General features: G+C 35.3%; 1 protein-coding gene across 11 annotated transcripts in view; it reads right to left on the bottom strand.

The window, feature by feature from the left end:
* Window positions 1–19,719, bottom strand: part of CEP350 (centrosomal protein 350) — a 154,478-nt gene that overhangs the window by 75,147 nt on the left and 59,612 nt on the right. For 10 of the 11 annotated variants that reach the window (XM_074389585.1, XM_074389582.1, XM_074389584.1 and 7 more), the window contains 6 exons: window positions 17,810–18,870; window positions 16,020–16,170; window positions 14,286–14,449; window positions 9,389–9,575; window positions 6,474–6,694; window positions 3,328–3,491 (listed from right to left, as the gene is read on the bottom strand). In XM_074389585.1, the coding sequence (XP_074245686.1) occupies window positions 3,328–3,491; window positions 6,474–6,694; window positions 9,389–9,575; window positions 14,286–14,449; window positions 16,020–16,170; window positions 17,810–18,870 (1,948 nt within the window). The remainder of the gene's footprint in view (window positions 1–3,327; window positions 3,492–6,473; window positions 6,695–9,388; window positions 9,576–14,285; window positions 14,450–16,019; window positions 16,171–17,809; window positions 18,871–19,719) is intronic. The other variant, XM_074389583.1, reaches the window with a different exon arrangement.

The raw sequence follows: 19,719 nt of genomic DNA on the forward strand, positions 1-19,719 counted from the left end.
GTAGCTGGGACTACAGGCGCATACCACCAAGCCCAGCTAATTTCTGTATTTTTTTTTAGTAGAGACAAAAGTTTCACCATGTTGGCCAGGATGGTCTCGATCTCTTGACCTCCTGATCCACCCGCCTTGGCCTCCCAAACTGTTGGGATTACAGGCGTGAGCCACCGCGCCGGGCCACCAGGACCCTTTCTTACTACTATTCCATGCAATGTTATCTACAAACATATGTATTTTCATCTCCTTTGAAATAGTGCTAAATAATAGAATTTTTCAAAAGGTGGTAAGGGCTGGGTGCAGTGGCTCATGTCTGTAATCCCAGCACTTTGGGAGGCCATGAGAGGACTGCTTGAGGCCAGGAGTTCAAGACCAGCCTGGTCTGGTCAACACAGTGAGATCCTCATCTCTATTTATTTTAAATTAAAACAAAAGTAGACAAAAAATGGTGATAAGTCTGTATGTAAGGCTGTGGTAATGTTCTGACCAAATCTAGAAACCCTGAATTGTAATGTATTTCTAAAATGGCAGAAAACCTCAGGGCTGACTCAGACTTCAAGGTCAGGATGGCCCTCCACTACAATGGGGTCATTTCCTCAATACAATGATTCTCAACAAAGTTAGCATTAGTCCCTCCCCCACCCTCTATCAGACGACATCTGGATATGTCCAGGGAGTTATTGCTGCCACAATGACTGGACAACACTGCTGTTATTTAGTGGGAGGGGGACAGGAATGATGGGCTCTCTGCAAAGTATGGGAACAGTCCCACACAAAGAACTGTCTGACAGGTCTTTTGGGAAGAAAAAACGGAAAATAAAATTGAAAAAAAAAAAATTTAGCATCAAAACCCATAAAACATTTAGGAATAAAATTCAAAATGTATAAGATCTCTACAATGAAAACTGTAATACTGATGAGAGAAACATTCAAAGATCTAAATAGAAAACTATATCATGTTCACAAATTAGAAAAGGCAGCACTGTTAAGATATGAATTCTCCCCAGACTGACTGATCTATAGATTTAATACCATTCTAATTAAAATCCTACCAGGCTTTTTTTTGGGGGGGGCAGGGTGGGGGGGGCAGAAATTGACAAACTGATTCTAAAAATTACATGGAAAAGCAAACAACCTAGAGTAGCCAAAACCATCTTCGAAAAAAACGAAACAAGTGTGAGGAATTGTATCTTGATTTCAAGACTCACTAAAAAGCCACAGTAATAAAAACAATAGGGTACTGACATTAAGGATAAATGAAAAGATGAATGGAAAATGAGACCAGAAATAGGTCTACACATAATTGATTACTTAATCATTGATAAACACACTAAGGTAATTTAAGTCTTTTTAATAAACTGGTCCTGGAACAGCTGAATATCCATATATTAGGGAAAAATAAACTTTGACTCTCTTCCTCACATCAAATCCCAAAATTAACTTGAGAAGGATTACACACTTAAATATGAAAGCTAAAATTATAAAGCTTTTGGGGAAAAACATGAGAATGTCAGGATATCTTAGTATCTTAGGGTAGGCAAAGATTTCTTTCTTTCTTTCTTTCGAGACAGGGTTTCACTCTGGAGTTCAACGGCACACTCTTGGCTTACTGCAACCTCCACCTCCCAGACTCAAGTGATTCTCCTGCCCTTAGCCCCTCCAAGTAGCTAGGACTAAAGGCATACACCACCGTGGACAGCTAGTTTTGTGTATTTATAGTAGAGATGGGATTTTGCCATGTTGCCCAGGCTGACCTTGAACTCCTGAGCTTAAGTGAGCTGCCCGCCTTGGCCTCCCAAAAAGTCCTGGGATAACAGGTGTGAGCCACCACGTACAGCCCAAAGATTTCTTAGAAAATGAAAGGTATTACCACAAAGGAGAGAAACAAAAAACTGGATTTGGTCAAAATTTGAAACTTCTATTCCTCAAAACACAGTTTAAAAAGTGAAAAGATAAGCCAAAACCTGGAGTACAATATTTCCAATACATCTGAAAACAGCTTGTTTCCAGAACTCGTATAAATCAATAATTTAAAAAAAACCCCATCATGAAGAGAGTAAAAGAGTTGAACAGATATTCACAAAAGAAGATAAAAGAATGCTCAATAAATACACAAAAAGACAATCAGTATCATCAGTCATGAGAGAAATGCAAATTACAACTACAATGAGATACTATTTCACACTCAATAGAATGACTGAAATAAAAGATTAATAATACCAAATGATAGCAGAGATATGGACAACTGGAATTCTATGTATTTCAGAAGTGTAAAATGTTACAACCACTTTGGAAAACTGTATGGCAGTTTCTTATAAAGTTTCATATACTTGCTCCAAGCAATTCCACCACTACTAAGTGCTTATACAAGACAAATGAAAATACATGTAGTACATACAGGGTTGTTTTAAAACGTTCATAGCAGGAATATTTACAATAGCCAAAAGCTGGAAATAATCCAAATGTACATCAATAAGAAAACTGATACACAAACTGTGAATATTAATGGAATATTACTCAGCAAAAAACAAAACAAAAAACTGTTAAAACAACATGGATAAATCTTAAATTGATATTGAATAAAATAAGTTAAACACAGAGTTCAAAGGACCCTTCATTTTATACGAAGTTCTAGAACAGGCCAAAATAAACTATGGTGCCAGAAATCAGAACAATAATTGCCTTTGGGAAGGAGGATTAATTGAAAACGGGCATGAGTCAACTTTCTGGGGTAATAACGTAACAGTTCTTAGGGTGGTTCTTACACAGGTAAATACACTGGATGAAACTCATCAAAACTATACACTTCAAATCTGTGTATTTTATACTACATAAGTAATACCACAGGGTTTTGTTTTTTAAAACATCTACACAAAGGAATAGTGCTTAGACCGTCTCTGGATTTTTGTTTGCTAAGGAAAAATCCACATTATCCTGGCTTTATCAAACACCTGGATCTCAAAAACTTTTCTTTCTGGTATAAAAAAAGCTTTGAAAAAAAAAAAAAAAAAAGACCTCAGTATTTATCAATGAAAAGAGAAAATATAAGGAATATTTGACTAGATGATTTTTATACTATCAATTAAACAAAGCAGAAAACATGGAAAGCAAAGTATTTGAGACAGCATGATTTTATTATTGTTATGCTGCCAAACACTGTATCTTTTTAGTATCCTGATAGTTTTCCCAGAACTATTTATTTATAGGTGCTATATGGCAGACTGTTTTTTTCTATTTGGCACAGTAGTTTAAGTCATCATTAAAACTATTTTAAATAGCGAAGAAAGAAGAAAAGCCACAGAAAGCTAAAAAAGAAAACTCTAAATTAAATACCTTTATGATCTGAGCTAGAGACACACTCTCCTGCTGAGCAAGTGAAATGCCTCTAACTCTTTCTACATCTGACAGTTGGCGCACGGATTCCTCAATGGCATTCAGATAACTGAGTTCTGCTGCCATGCGATGATGGAGGCCAGCAGGAGAAAAGCGCTTAGAACCTGGAGGGCATGACAATGGTCAAATGAAAAAATTAACATGAAATTACACCTCAGATTTCTAAAATCTATCATTCTAAGAGCCAAAATCAAGTTTGTTTTCCTTTGCAGGAAAAACTGGGACTTAGTACAGGAATACCTCAGAGATACTGCAGGTTCAGTTCCAGTCCAAAGGAATAAATATATAAAGTAGGTCACAAATTTTTTGGTTTCACAGTACATATAAAAGTTATATTTGCACTATACTGAGGTCTAGTAAGTGTGCAATAGCATTATGTCTAAAAACATGTACATACTGGGCTGGGTGCAGTGGCTCATGCCTGTAATCCCAGCACTCTGGGAGGCTGAGGCAAGCAGATCATGAGGTCAAGAGATTGAGTCCATTCTGGCCAACATGGTGAAACCCTGTCTCTACTAAAAATACTAAAATTAGCTGGGCGTGGTGGCACCCGCCTGTAGTCCCAGCTACTTGGAAGACTGAGGCAAGAGAACTGCTTTGTCACAAACACACACACACACACACACACACACACACACACACACACTTTAATTTAAAAATACTGTATTGCTAAAAAATGTTAACGATCTTCTGAACCTTCAACAAGTACTAATCTTTTTGCTGGTGGAAGGTCTTACCTCAATGTGGATAGCTACTGACTGATCAGGGTAGTTGCTAAAGGTTGGGGTGATTGTGGCAACGGTTTTATTTATTTATTTATTTATTTATTTATTTATTTATTTATGAGACGAAATCTAGCTCTGTCACCAGGCTAGAGTGTAGCAGTGGCATGATCTCAGCTCACTGCAACCTCCGCCTCTTGGGTTCAAGTAATTCTCCTGCCTTAGCCTCCTAAGTAGCTGTGATTACAGGCATGCGCCACCATGCCCAGCTAATTTTTTTGCATTTTTATTAGAGATGGGGTTTCACCATGTTGGTCAGCTGGTCTCAAATTCCTGATCTTGTACTCTGCCTGCCTCAGCTTCTCAAAGTGCTGGGATTACAGGTGTAAGCCACTGCACCCAACCAACTGTGGCAACTTAAGACAACAATGAACTTCACTGCATGTATTGACTCTTGCTTTCATAAAAGAGTTCTCTGGAGCATGTGATGCTGTTTGGTAGCATCTTACGCACTTTCTGCAGAACCTCTTTCAAAACTGGAGACAATGCTCTCAAATCCTGCTACTGCTTTATAGATTAAATTTATATAATATTCTAAATCTTTTCTTCAAACTTTAACTCATCAGCTGTATTAACCCCTAATTAGAGTCAGGTCATGCTTTGAAGCCACACCATGACTTCTCTCTAGCTACTATGAAAGTCCCAGATGACATTTTCTTCCAACATACGGCTGTTTCATCTGCATTGAAACTCTGTTCAGTGTAGCCGCTTTCATCAATTATCTTCTGGATCACTTGCTGCAACTTCTACATCAGCACTTGTTGCTTCACCTTGCACTTTTATTTTATGGGAGATGGCTTCTTTCTGTAACCTCTGCTCTCTTCTGCGGCTTCCTCACCTCTCTCAGGCTATACAGAATTGAAGAGAATTAGGGTCTTACTCTGGATTAAGCTTTGGCTTTAGGTTACCACTGGCTTGATCTTCTATCCAGGTTCCTAAAATTTTCTCCATATCAGCAATAAAGCTATTTTGTTTTCTTATCTATCATTCATGTGATAAACCTTTCATTTCCTTCAAAAACTTTTCCTTTGCATTCACAACTTGGCTAACTGGCACAAGAGGCCTAGCTTTTGGTGTATCTTGGCTTTTGACATCCCTTCCTCACTAAGCTTAATCATTTGTTCATTTGTAGCTTCTGATTTAAAGTGAGAGATGTGACTCTTCCTTTCTTCTTCTTTTTTTTTTATTGGGATGGAGTCTCGCTCTGACACCCAGGCTGGAGGGCAGTGGCATGATCTCGGCTCACTACAACCTCTGCCTCCCAGGTTCAAGCAATTCTTTGCCTCAGCTTCCCAAGTAGCTGAGATTACAGGTGCCCATCACCCTGCCCAGCTAATGTTTTTGTATTTTTAGAAGAGAAAAGGTTTCACCATATTGGCCAGTCTGGTCTTGATCTCCTGACCTTGTGATCCACCCACCTCAGCCTCCCAAAGTGCTGTGATTACAGGCATGAGCCACCGCGCCCAGCAGTGACTCTTTCTTTCAGGTGAACACTTAGAGATAATTGCAGCTGGTCTAATTTCAATATCATCATGTCTCAGGGAATAGGAAGCCCAGAGGGAGAGTGGCAGAGGGGAACAGTGAATTGGTGGAGCAGTCAGAACACACACACTGATCCATTAAGTTCGCCCTCTTAAACGGACATGGTTGGTGGCACCCAAAACAATTACTGATACAACATGAACATCAAAGATCACTAATAAAAGATCACCGTAACAGATACAGTAATAATGAAAACCTTGAAATATTGAAAGATTTGTCAAAATCTAAACACAGGGATATGAAGTGAGCACATGCTGTTGGAAAAATGGCACTGATGAACTTGTTCAATGCCATGAACCTTTAATTTGTAAAACAAACCAAAAAAAACCCTGCATTATCTGCAAAACACAATAAAGCCAAGCACAATAAAACAAGGTAGGCAGGCACAATGTAGTTTACTTCTATGTGTGCAAATGCACATGTGTGTATATATACACATACATATACATATAAACAGGTGTGCATATATGGGACATACTTGTCAGACATGTTTTGACTGATGCTAGCAAGATGGGGAAAAAAATCAACATTGCTGAGTCTCTCATGCTTTTTTTTTTGTTGTTGTTTTTTTTTTATTTCATAGGTGATGCTGCTAAATCTCACGCTTTTTAATATTTAATTTCTTACGGTTTTTAATACTTGAAAAGTAATCATATTCACTTGAAATAATATTTCTCTCTGACTCAACTGAAAGAAAAGGAGTTTTCAGAGAAAAAATTTCATATCTTATTCTAAAAATTACACCTGCATGGATCTACTTACCTGGTAATGGAGCCAGGTTTTCTGTCGTCGTTCTGCTGGCAGCCAGATTCAAATCAGCGAAAGCTGCATTAGGCTTAAATCCTGTCATAGTTGGAGGCATTACTGAGGACTTAGATCTTTCTGAAGAAGTTCCTGGAAGGTCAAACTGCAATGATTTTTGGGAACTTGGTGACACGGGAGAAGTCGGAGTTTTCTGAGATCTTCCCTTATCTGATGAGACACTGGAAGTTTTGATCCACAAAAACATTAGAGGAAGGAAAAGTACTTTGTAAACCAGCTAAATAATTCAAAAGAACAACATATAAAAGAACTTTATCAACATTAGATTTTAAAAATTGTGATTTAGGCATTTATTCATTAATATAGTCACTATGCTGAATAAATGACTACAAATATTCTTCTAATTGCTAGATTTACAGTGGTGAACAAGCAAGGCACAAACCCTGCCCTAAGTACAATAGAAAGGGAGCAGCTTGATTAAACTAGCACTCAACTCTTCCCTCTACAGTGTACATACTATTATGATTCACTCATTATAGCATGAAGCAAAGTCTTCTAAAATAGATACTATACAGCATTAAAATTGCAGCCATACATGAGTCTTAAAATACATCTCGGAAAGACAATATTTTATATTAAAAGGTAAGAAAAGACAAAAACGATTCTTTTGTTATACCCTCTTGTTAATCTAAGAGTCACAGAAAAAATTTTCACACTATCCATTTCTACATACTTAATATATTTCATTTCTTTATATCTACTTTTTAATACTACATCTCTTCCCTGAACTTTCTAATCAATAACATCTCATAACAGTTTGTAACAACTCTTAAGGCATTTAATTCAATACAAGGCACGTTTCTAACCTTTCTTTGAAAAAGTAAGCTCATTAAAGGTATTATTTCTCATAACATCAAGCATGCTGCCTTGCACTGAATATTTATTTACTGAATAAATTATTCAACGATGCACTATAAAAAGCATTTCAGCACAGTTAGATTTCCAATATACTGAAACAAGTTTGCTTTCAACTTCTAATAAAATAATGAAATAGCTTTCAAAGGTAAAAGTTTATCTTAAACCCTCTATAAAAATATTTGAATAAAAGTAGTCCTGAGAGGCACTCACGTGTTTATCTGACCTTTAGTTTTCTATTGATACTTTAGATACATACTATTTCTATCATCTATTTCAGGTATAAAACACAAAAAGAATGATCATTTTAAGAGATTTCCATTAAATAATTAAAACACAACATCAAACAAAACAAGTACTCTGCACCTCACCTTACAGTTTTGTAAGATGAATTTATATTTGCTTTGCAGAGTAAATTTAGTTAGACTAGCATTTCTAAAAGTATATTTCTAATAATGTCAGTAAGTGTTCCAAGAAAGAAAGAGAAAGAGAGAGAAAGAAAGAGAGAGAGAGACAGAGAGAGAAAAAGCAAGCTTGGGGACAAAGAGTGACCACAGCCAAATAAATTTAAAAAGAGAGAGAGATTAAACAATTTCTGAAAAATTCTGGACTCCTCCTTATCAAAGCCTCAAATTATTTTATCCACTGTGAATCTCAATGGGTGGGGAAAGGAGAATCTAGATTGCAGTATAAAGCATTTATGAAACTTATTTGGCTATGAATCCTATTTAAGAAATGCTTAACTTTGTAAATTTTGTGAAGTTAAATCATCAGAGTAACTCTTAAGATAAAGTTTTCTAAATTCCAACATCACTGACAAAGAAAATAAAATTCAGTTTTAAATACAGAAATGATGGTATTAATGATGCAATATTATTTGTAACATGAAAGCACTAAAAATGGTTATCTTTATTTGTCACAGTACTAGAAAAAGCACAGAGTTGCTGGGCGCAGTGGCTCACACCTCTAATCCCAGCACTTTGGGAGGCCAAGGCAGGTGGATCGTGAGGTCAGGAGTTTGAGACTAGCCTGACCAACATGATGAAACCCCATCTCTACTAAAAACACAAAGGCGCCTGTAATCCCAGCTACTCAAGAGACTGAGGCAGGAGAATCACTTGAACCTGGGAGGCAGAGGTAGGGCCAAGATAGGGCCACTGCACTCCAGCCTGGGCAACAGAGTGAGACTCCGTTTCAAAAGAAAAGAAAAGAAAAGAAAAGAAAAGCACAAAGTTACTTTAAAAGGAAAAAAATAAATCCCTGTCTTCTCAGAGCCTCAATTTCCAAGACAAAACCAGTGCACAGATGAAAAGTTACATGGACAAATGAGTAGGAACCATATAGCCAGCAATAACTGAAGGTTATTTGTAAGCAACAGACTAAGTGCATAGTATTATGATACTAGAAAGTAAAGAGAAAAACACAGTATGCAAGTCCCATAATCAATATTAGAGTGAGATTTCAAAATCTGTTTGAGTGGTCTAGTAAGTTGAGCAGAGAAGTTCAGAGGAAGAAATAAGCAATAAGACAAAAAGGATGCTAAGTAGTTGTGTTGAAAGAATGAATAGATGACAATCAAAATTTATATACAAAAGAAATGAGACAGTTTGTGGTAGCCCAGTGAAAACACTTCAAGTAGAGTTAGGCACTTAGAATTCATCTATGGGGCAACCATGACCTTGCAAAGCACCCTATGCAGGGTAGCTGCTTAGTCAAAAGACTGAGCCAAGAAAACAACTGCAGCATTCAGCACAGAAAATTGGGTTGTGTCAGAGGAAGAAAATTCCTGAGAAAGAGGTTTTATCAGTCTAGAAGATACATGACCGTATTCTAAAATAAAGAACAAAGCTACAAAGTCTACTTGTAAAGTATAGAATTGTGTAGTAGTTCAAATATACACAGTTAAGGAGACTGGTGAGCTAAAATTCTTCACATGGATTTTTAAAAATGATACTATAACTTTATATCTGAATTACAGTAGAAAGTAGACATTTCTTTACCTCACAGAATGTCCAGAAAGATCCTCCAAAGTGCTATCTGTATCAAGAGTCGGCTCAGAATCTTTAACAGAAAGTTTGCTACCGGTTCCAGATTTCTTTCCTTGATGGGAGCCACGTTCTGAGCTGGACTGCACTTTTTCCTCATCGAGAGGTGAGTTCTGGACATTTCCAGTGAATGAATCCAACCCTGTAAAATAAATTTCTTATAAAGCTGATTCCCAATACTAGAAGTTATTGAGAGAATAACTGATATATAGATTTCAGTAAAATAATAATAAGTATAAACCAGATATTTGAAATTTGACCTATACTGTATTCAAAATCTGTTTTCCATATCTAAAATAAAGCAGTTCACCCTTCTGTCTCCATTTAAGGAAAGTGAAGTTTCTTCCATTAATTCCATTTGCTATTAACAAATCATGCTTAGCTCAACTGGTAATAAAAGACAAGTATATTAAATAACAATAAAGTACTAATCTATCCCTATGAAAAAGTTACCAAAAATAAGTTTTTTAAGGATTAAAATCTAGAGCTGAAAGAAAAATGGTACGAACTGCTAACTGAACTACATAATTCATCTGAAAAACTATGGTAAAAACTATGTAGCCTGATTTATTAAAATATTCATATTCTCTGACTGAATAATTTTACTCACGGGAATATATCTTAAGGAGATGACCAAAACAAAAATTATTCATGTTATCAATGTGTAACTTTGTAACTTAAAGAAATTTAATCTACATTTCTAACAAGAGAATAGCTGTCTAAATTACACAGATGACAGTAACCTGAACATTTATATAGAACATTGTAATTAAAATGCACTTCATATATAGTACCTTATTGCTCTTAAACGTCTTGTAAAATAAGTACTATATCCCCAATTTACTGATGAGGTAACTAGAGATCTATGGGGCTTAATAACTCACTTAACAAAGGCATTCTGCTCTGGTAACAACAGAAATAGGACATATACCCAGACCTCTTGACTGTAGTCTTGTACACTATTCATCTTGATTGTATGTTTAAACAGCAGCACAGGAAAATATTTATTATTACCTTTTTTAAAAAGCAGATTACAAAGCTGCATATAAATTTTAAATATAAAAAATACATTTTATATATTATATATACATATGTTTATATATACATATAAATACATACACATAAATGTGTATATATACATTAAAATTTTTTGGAAAAAATTATAGAAAAATCACTATATTTAAAAATATGTATATACAAAAAAATTTTAAGTTAAATTTTAAAGATATAGATGTGATTAAAGATCAAAATAAAATACAAAAGTGAAAAAAATTACCCTTTACACTCATACTCATAGCAGTATTATTCAAAATAACCAGAAGATGAAAGCAACCCAAGTGTTCAACAGCTGATGAACAGATAAACAAAAGGTGGTATATTCATACATCCAAGAGAAAATTATTCAGACTTAAAAGGAAGAACATTCGGACACATGCTACAGCATAGATGAACCTTGAAGACATTATGTTAAGTGAAACAGCCAGCCACAAAAGGACAAACACGATTCCACTTATATGACATAGCTAGAACAGGCAAATTCATAGAAAGTAGAACAGTCGTCAGTGGGCACTGGGAGAAGAAGAGAATGAGAGTTATTATTGAATGGGTATAGTGCTGCAATTTGAGATGATGAAAATGTTCTGGAAATAGATAGTGGTCATGATGACAAAACAATGTGAATGTACTTAATGCTAATGATCTGTACACTTGAAAATGGTTAAATTCCCTGGTGAAATCTATAGACAAAGAAAGTCAGAATGGTGGTTGCCAGGGACTTGAAGGGAGGAATGTTGAATGAATATAGAGCTTCAGTATGGGAAGATGACAAAGTTCTGGAGCTGAGTGGTGGGGATGGTTGTACAACAGAGTATATGTGCTTAATGCAACTGAAGTGTAGGCTTAAAACAGAATATCATTAATCAATTAGAAAGGACTCTACAAAGTCTATTTAGGATACTGAGGCTAGAAGCAAGCTGTTAATACTGATTATCACTAATTTTTCTACAATAAAGCTGCACTGCTTTCCTAAGAACACTTTATTCATTCAATATTGTTTATAACAAATACACAATTTAAAATTTTTTCTTGACTTTAAACAACTAGAAATTATAGACAACACAATCTTCTGTGCAAGAAAGACCTATATTCCAATCAAGGGACCCATATAGAAAGAAAATGCCCCCACATTAAAAGATTGCCAAGTAAAGCCATATTCCATGTCTTAAAGCAAAAATGTTTTCTTAGGATTACCATTTTATCTACCAACTACTTTCAACTACACTGGGTACATTTTTGTACAAAGCATGCAGACACTCTTTTTCACCACCAGATGGAGCATATACAATAAAAATCACTGATTTTAGAACTTGGGGATTGAGCCGGGCGCGGTGGCTCAAGCCTGTAATCCCAGCACTTTGGGAGGCCGAGGCGGGTGGATCACAAGGTCAAGAGATCGAGACCAACCTGGTCAACATGGTGAAACCCCGTCTCTACTAAAAATACAAAAAATTAGCTGGGCGTGGTGGCGCGTGCCTATAATCCCAGCTACTTAGGAGGCTGAGGCAGGAGAATTGCCTGAACCCAGGAGGCGGAGGTTGCGGTGAGCCGAGATCGCGCCATTGCACTCCAGCCTGGGTAACAAGAGCGAAACTCCGTCTCAAAAAAAAAAAAAGAACTTGGGGATGAACAAAAAACTAAGGATGCTGTGAAAGTGAAACCCATCAAGGTTTTTCTGGTATTGTAGGTGAGGACTAGGGAAACTGAAAGCCACAAAATGCTACCTATACTTCATCTAACCTGTTTTCGATGATAATTTTTTAAACCTACATTAAATCATATTGTTAATACATATATACTCAATACATTATGGTTTTTTCTTTTTTTAAGGCAGGTCTTGCTCTGTTACCCAGGCTGGGAATGCAGTGGCGTGATCATGGCTCACTGCAGCCTCAACTTCGGGGGCTCAAGTGAGTCTTCCACTTCAGCCTCTCTAGTAGCTGGGGCTACAGGTCTGCGCCACCATGCCTGGATAATTTTTCTATTTTTTGTAAAGACAGGGTTTTGCCATGTTGCTCAGGCTAGTCTTGAACCTCAGGAGTCTGAAGTCCTGGATCAAATGATCCACCCACCTAAGCCTCACAAAATGCTGGGATTATAAGAGTGAGACACCATGCCCAGCCTATATTATGAAATTTTAAAACTGTACAGTATTCCACAGCAGAAGACAGACTGGATTTGGGAGTCAGAAGTCAGAATCTACGCTTTGCCAATAACTAGTTAGTGACCCTGGGTAAGACACTAACTTAGCAAACCCTAACAATTGCAAAATAAAAGAACTGAGCAACATCAGGATTTCCTAAACTGTGTTCAGCTGAATTCTAATGCCATAAAATGGTGATTGATGATTCTCTAGTCAAAGTAACACTTGGACAATGCTTCATACTACGGCCTCATCCTTATCCTAAAATAAGTAATGCACTAGCATATTGAAGTGTTGAGTCTTCAATAGGAAGAATCTTGTTTCACGGTAAAAGAATTCAACAGGAAAGAATCTTGTTTCATTGTAAAAGAATTTTCCAAATTTATGGAACCATGGAGCTCTTTTATTCTCAAAACACTTATGAAACAGTCTATATCACTGAACTTGTTTTTCACAAGAAAATGCAGAGTTTAGGAAGAGCTGGTAAAATGATGTCTAAACATCCTACAAAGACTTTCAGAACACTTCCAAATTGCAAAAAATTTATTAGTTTAATGATTAAAAAATAATTTCTCCTATCACTCTCATTGGAAGTATAAACTGGCACTAACTTTCTTAAAATTTATTTGGCAAAATGTACCCAAATTTTAAACATGGCATATTATTTGTCCCATTATCTCACCTCTAGAATTTTCCCCTAGAGGAAAAAACCAGACTAATGCATAAAAATGTATTTACAAGGATATTCAATGCAATAGTACTTACAATGGAATAAAGAAAAAAGAAAATAACCTAAATATCCAGCAATGGGGAAGTAATTAAATAAATTATAATATATTCAAATAACAAGCCAGGTGCGGGGGTTTACACCTATAATCCCAGCATTCTGGATGGCTAAAACAGGTGGAATGCTTGAGCCCAGCAGTTTAAGATCAGCCTGGATATCATGGCAAAAGCCCATCTCTATAAAAAACAGAAAAATTAGCCAGATGGGGTGGTGTGTGCCTGTAGTCCTAACTACTTGGGAGGCTGAGGTGGAAGGACCAGTGGAGCCCAGGATGTTGAGGCTGTGGTGACCCATAAGCTGTGATCACGCCACTGTACTCCAGCCTGGGTGACAGAGTGAGACCCTATCTCAAAAAACAAACATAAAAACAAGTAAAATCAGAATAGCATTCTGTTACTTAATGTATCAGAGTATCTCTGCATATGTATATATATATATGTCAGTATCTCTGATACTATGATAAACACTATTAAGTTTTTTTAAAAAAAACTAATTGCAAAGCAATTATTATTTACATGTGTTTGTAAAATAAAGTGTGTGTGTGTGTGTGTGTAATTTTATGTATATGTCAAAAATGTTAATAGCAGTTAATATCTGAAGGATCAATCAAAGGAAATTTGTCTTTCTTTGAAAAATGTTTACCTCTAATTTTTAATTCTTTATCATTGCAAATGTATTCCTTTTGTATTAAGGAAAAGACTCATAATGTTATATATCAAAAGGTATTATAATAATGATAAATATGAAAGCTAATTGCATTACCATAAGAAATTCCTCTAACTTCTTATGGGAACAAAGTATAACTTTAGATTACTACTATAAAATCATTGATAAAAGAAAAAGTTACTATGTGGGATTCCACTTACATTGTGTCTTTTCCTTTTTTCCTTTCTTTCCTTTAGAAGAAGTAGATGAACGAGATGATGCAGTAGACTGGGCTCCTGATGAATGCTGGGAGGTAACATCCACAGAGGAAGGATCATGGGCAGACTTTCTGTTAGAATGGTCCTCTTGAGGGCCTAAAGTGCTACTGTCAAAGAATAAATAATAGTAGTTCTAAAAAGAAAAGTCTTACAACACAGATAAATTAAAGATATTTAAAAATCTGTTTAATCACTAGGAGAACATAACTACAAAGATGGCTTCCACTTTACTTCTTTTTTAACCACTGTAAGCCTGGATTGCTCCCTATGGTTCAGTTTATCACTAAGACAAATCTCAGGTAAGTGAAACCAATAAAAACTAATATTTAGAGAAAAATATATAATGTTGAATACTGGAAAACATGGCCTCAATTTCTATTCAAATTTATAATTTATATATTATAACTATCTCCCCTCTTATAATCTTACAGACAACAATAACTTAATTATGTTCTACCTTTCCTGGAAAGAAAATGCATCAAATCATATTGATTGGTGATGTATTAAATGTCACCATAATTAAATCCTTGAAAGGTTTTATTTAAAAATTTAATGTTTTCCTTAGAGCTCAAAACTTAAAACTATGCTTTTTCTCATATAATTTTCATACCTATTCCTATTAATCTAATTAAATTTAACTGATTTTTATAAGATTACCTAATAATTTTACATCAATTACAATTTGTGATGTTTGAAAAAGATGATATTGAATATGAATAATTACAGATAAATTTAAATGGTAACAAAATATAGGGAGAAATTCTCTCCAGCAAAGTCTGGAAAGAATTTACATACACTTACTATGTAACTATGTACAAGTAATTTAACCTCTGCTTCAGTTTGCTCTCTAAAATAGAAATGATAACAAAATGCTTTCCACATCAGGCTATTATAAAAATGAGTTAATATAGGTAAAGTCCCTCAGTCTTTTCAGTGTCATACACACTAAGTGCTCAGTAATTATTAGATATTATAATCATTATAATTATTGTTTTTCAAAGCTTTGCAAAATTGTAGATATTTTCTTGATTATAAAACTATTACTTATTACTTGGAACCATGGAGTCTTATTATCTGATCTTCCTCAATTCTATCACAGAAAACCGTTTCTTAAGCTTTTTATGTTATTATACCATGGAGTAGTTTCCCAGTACTCCAGTACTCTACTAGGAATTCAAAGATTGACTTAATAACCTATATTTTGCTTAATATGTGCCAGGCCCTGTTCAAAGTACATGATTTTTTTTCTTTTTTTGAGATAGTGTCTAGCCTTGTCACCCAGGCTGGAGTGCAGTGGTGCAGTCTTGGCTCACTGCAACTGCCGCCTCCCAGGTTCAAGTGATTTTCATGCCTCAGCCTCCCTCTATTTCATCTAATACTCATAACAACTCTACAAAGCAGGCAGGTACTATTAATGTCCCATTTTACAGAGAAGGAAGCTGAGGCATAGGAGGGCTAAGTAATGTGTACAAACATAAACAAGTAATAATCAGGAGAGCCTGGATTTAAACAAAGGCAGTCTGGATCCAGAGCCCATGCTCTTAATAGCCACTATGATGTGCAGCCTCTACATGTATCTTTAAACAAGCAAAACTTGGCTAATATCAGACCAGAGTTCTCATTTGTAAATTTTTCTCACTCCTCAGAGTTTATTCCATATTGCCAATATATTCTTACTGAGGTTCAAGAGTTGATTTTTTTTCTGTCAAAGTCCCACTCCCCGGAGAAGAGACAAAATCATCTTCATATGAAACACTGCTTAGAGGAGTTGTGGTGGCATTCAAAGGCCGTGATGTTGATGTTCCTCGGTCCAACTTGTCTTCAAACCCTGACAAAAGTAACAATTGAAGCATGGTTAAAAGCAAAAATCAAAAAACTGTAAGAAAAGCATCCCATACATGGAGATTAGCAATATGGGCTTAGGGATATTTTAGTTCCCTTTAATAGTGCTTCTTTTCTATTTACCTTTATATCTCACAGCACTTTTTTAAAGCTTTTTATTATGAAAAATTTAAAAGATACATGAAAAAGAGACCAGCATAATGAAACCAAAGTATTAATCATACAGCTTTGACAATGACAAATACATCACCAATCTAGTTTCAATTAAACCTCCTACTACCTTCATCTACCAACCCCCAGTCTATTTTAAAGCAAATTCCAGATAACACTTCATTCTCATTTCATCTCTAAATATTTGTTTAACTAAAAAATCTTAACGAAAATTTAATAGAATTAATATGTTGACTGAAGCACTTTATTTCATCAAAAGAAGTAAAAATAACTTTCAAATCAAAAGAAATTTAAAATTACCACGAATAGAAATTTGGCTAAACACAAGAAAGCAATAGCATATGAAGGTCTATACAAGACCATTAAGAAATACCTAAAGATGAATTCTAGGAAAAAGCAATGTGATACCCAGTTGAGCATAAAAGGAACAGATGAAATCCATTCACTATTATAGAGGGAAAATCTCTAATCTGGAAATTCTAAGGTAATGTTAGCATAAAATGGGTAGATTCCATATACAGCAGGGAGAATAGAGAAAAGGACTTGAAGGAATTGAGTCAGTCTATCATAGAAAAAGAAAGCTGTGTTGCAGGATTTCAGGGATAAGAAGGGAACTTAGAAGTTATTGTTTTAGAAATCAAATATACAGTATTGTTCAAACTCTGATTGCTATTAAAATTAGTTTTGAATATTAATAGAGTTGTTTTCATATTAGAAATGCTACTAGTTATCCCTCTTAATTCCTGACTGCCATATTTCCAAGAATTCACAAATCACTACTGTGTTAAGAAACATACTTAGTTTCTTTTTGTTTTTTTGAGACTGAGTCTTGCTCTGTCACCCATGCTGGAGTGCAGTGGCACGATCTCAGCTCATTGCAACCTCTGCCTCCTAGGTGCAAGTGATTCTCGTGCCTCAGCCTCCTGAGTAGCTGGGAATACAGGTGCATGCAACCACATCAAGCTAAATTTTTTTTGTATTTTTAGTAGAGGTGGGGTTTTACCATGTTGGCCAGGCTGGTCTCAAACTCCTGATCTCAAGTGATCTGCCCGCCTAGGACTCCGAAAGTCCTGGAATTACAAGTGTGAGCCACCTAGCCCGGCCTATAGTTTCTATTTAAGTACATAACTATGGTCACAGAAAATGTAGCATATACCTGATATATATCCAATTCTGAACATTATGAATTTCTTTGAACTAGATAAAATTTCTACAACTACCAGTCAACTATTATTTTATGACAATAACAATTTTAAAATGAAAATTTAAAGATTAAATTACTAATATTCTATTTGAGGCTTGCAGGAAATTTAGAAGATGACTAACACGGACAATAATAAGTCTCCATTATCCACTTAATGAAAAATGTGTACTAAAGTATCTATCTTGCACAGAAATTATAAAATAATTTATCTTAATCTACGAATAGTACAAGCTATACTTATTTTTCTCACCTTTTCCATATAACTGATAGGATTTTGTAAAAATATTAATGACGCTATGTGGACTTCCCTTTGCCAATTCTTCCCATGGCCCTTTGCTTTGTGTACCACCTACGTGCCCAAAAAGTGGCAAGAATTTTTCGGCTTCTTTCTGAAACTCTTTGATGGGTTCACAACTATTTCTTTCTCCAGCGCAAAATTCCTTTTCTTTTAAAATTTCTGCTACTTTTAAAAGGGGTTGTCCATCCCTGTCTCCCTCTTCTTCAGAGAGACTCCCCTCACTAATAAGAGGCCCTTCACTGACTGAATCTATGCTGGAACAAAGAGACATTTTGGCTTTGTCTTGAGAACAGGCTTGCATTTCAGAGCTAGAAGAGTCAGTCTGCCTTTTACACAACTGTGCCAGCAGCCCTTCTGATTTGGGACCAGGGGATCTCATTCTGAAGCTTGATATGGCACTCTGAGGTCTTATCATCTCAGGAAGCTTTTTAAATTCACTAAGATTGCCTACACCAGGAAGATCATCATCAAAAGTTGCATGAGATACACAGGTACCCAGCATCTTCTGAATTCGGGCAGAGAAAACATCTTCAGTATCATCTTTCACAGGTGGACTTATAGCCTTTGTCCAGGGTCTATCTTCTTGAGGTGCTTGCTGCACATCATATTCAGTGTTCCATGTTGACCCATAGTTAATGTTGGCCCCAGCTAATTTCTTGGCTTCACTTTCAATTCTGCTGGACAAAGAAGCAGCCGTTGCTTTCAAGGCTTCAATACGATCCAGTTTACTCTTATATTGGCTGGCACTAGGTTTTAACAAGGCATCTGTATGAGTAGCTGGTGAGGTCACATATGGTTGAGGTGTAAAAGTTAATGGCCTTGAAGCCACATTATGATTCTTCCTGGTTGGTAAAATAGATTCCAAATCCTTAGGCAAAATTCCCACATGCTCTAGACTCAAGAGATGGGAGAGTAAACTTCCAGCTGTTCCAGCAAAAGGCTGTGGTTGAGAATGGTGAACTTGAGGGCTCAATCTGTCAGGCTGCATCCATGTAGGTTCCATCAAGTCTTTTCTGAAAATTAAAGTCACAATATGTTAGTTAACCAAACCAGCATTTCCAAAAAGTTTTGTTTTTGTCTGATTATGAGTAATGAATATGCACTGCAACAAAAAAATAACAGATAAAAAGTATGAAAAAGATAAAGCTCACTCAGCAAAACAATAAAAAAAGAGCCACTGGTAATATTTCATTTAGAATTATATCCTTCCAAACATTTTTTTATGTGTACATTGTTTTCATGGTATTGTTTGTATAAAAAAAAATTTTGATTTTACCATCTACACTGTTTTGCAAACTGCTTTTTTCAACTAAGATGCTATATTTTTCAGAAAATAGAAACAAAAAAAAAAGAAAGATGCCGTATTAAAAAAAAAAAAAACTATTAAAAAGAAGGCAATAAGATCTTTAAAATTCTATAATTTAAGGTAATAAGATCTTTAAAATTCTATAAACAAAATCCCTTACCATTTATAAAGTTATAAATAATTTTTAAAATAACATTACATAAAAGAGAAATGCTTAACACTGCTAAATCAATGCATTCTAATCAACAAATATTTACTTTATGCTGAACACTTATATTTAACAATATATATGCTAAATAAGGAGATATTTGTAAAAAATTAATGAAACAATTAAATGCAAAAGTATGAATACCAACTATACAATATAAATATACAACAATATACAATACAAATATACAACTATGAACATAAATATACAGGGTAGGGTATCCATTAAGTCTAGAAACAGAATAAAGATGTCTTAGACAACATTATGTACATTTACCTATATTTCCAGACCATAGACTTCTTCTATATTAAGGGATACTACAGAGAGATTATAGGACAATGTCAGCCA

Source organism: Saimiri boliviensis, chromosome 19, assembly GCF_048565385.1.
Source record: "Saimiri boliviensis isolate mSaiBol1 chromosome 19, mSaiBol1.pri, whole genome shotgun sequence".
In the NCBI taxonomy this organism is placed as follows: Eukaryota; Metazoa; Chordata; class Mammalia; order Primates; family Cebidae; genus Saimiri; species Saimiri boliviensis.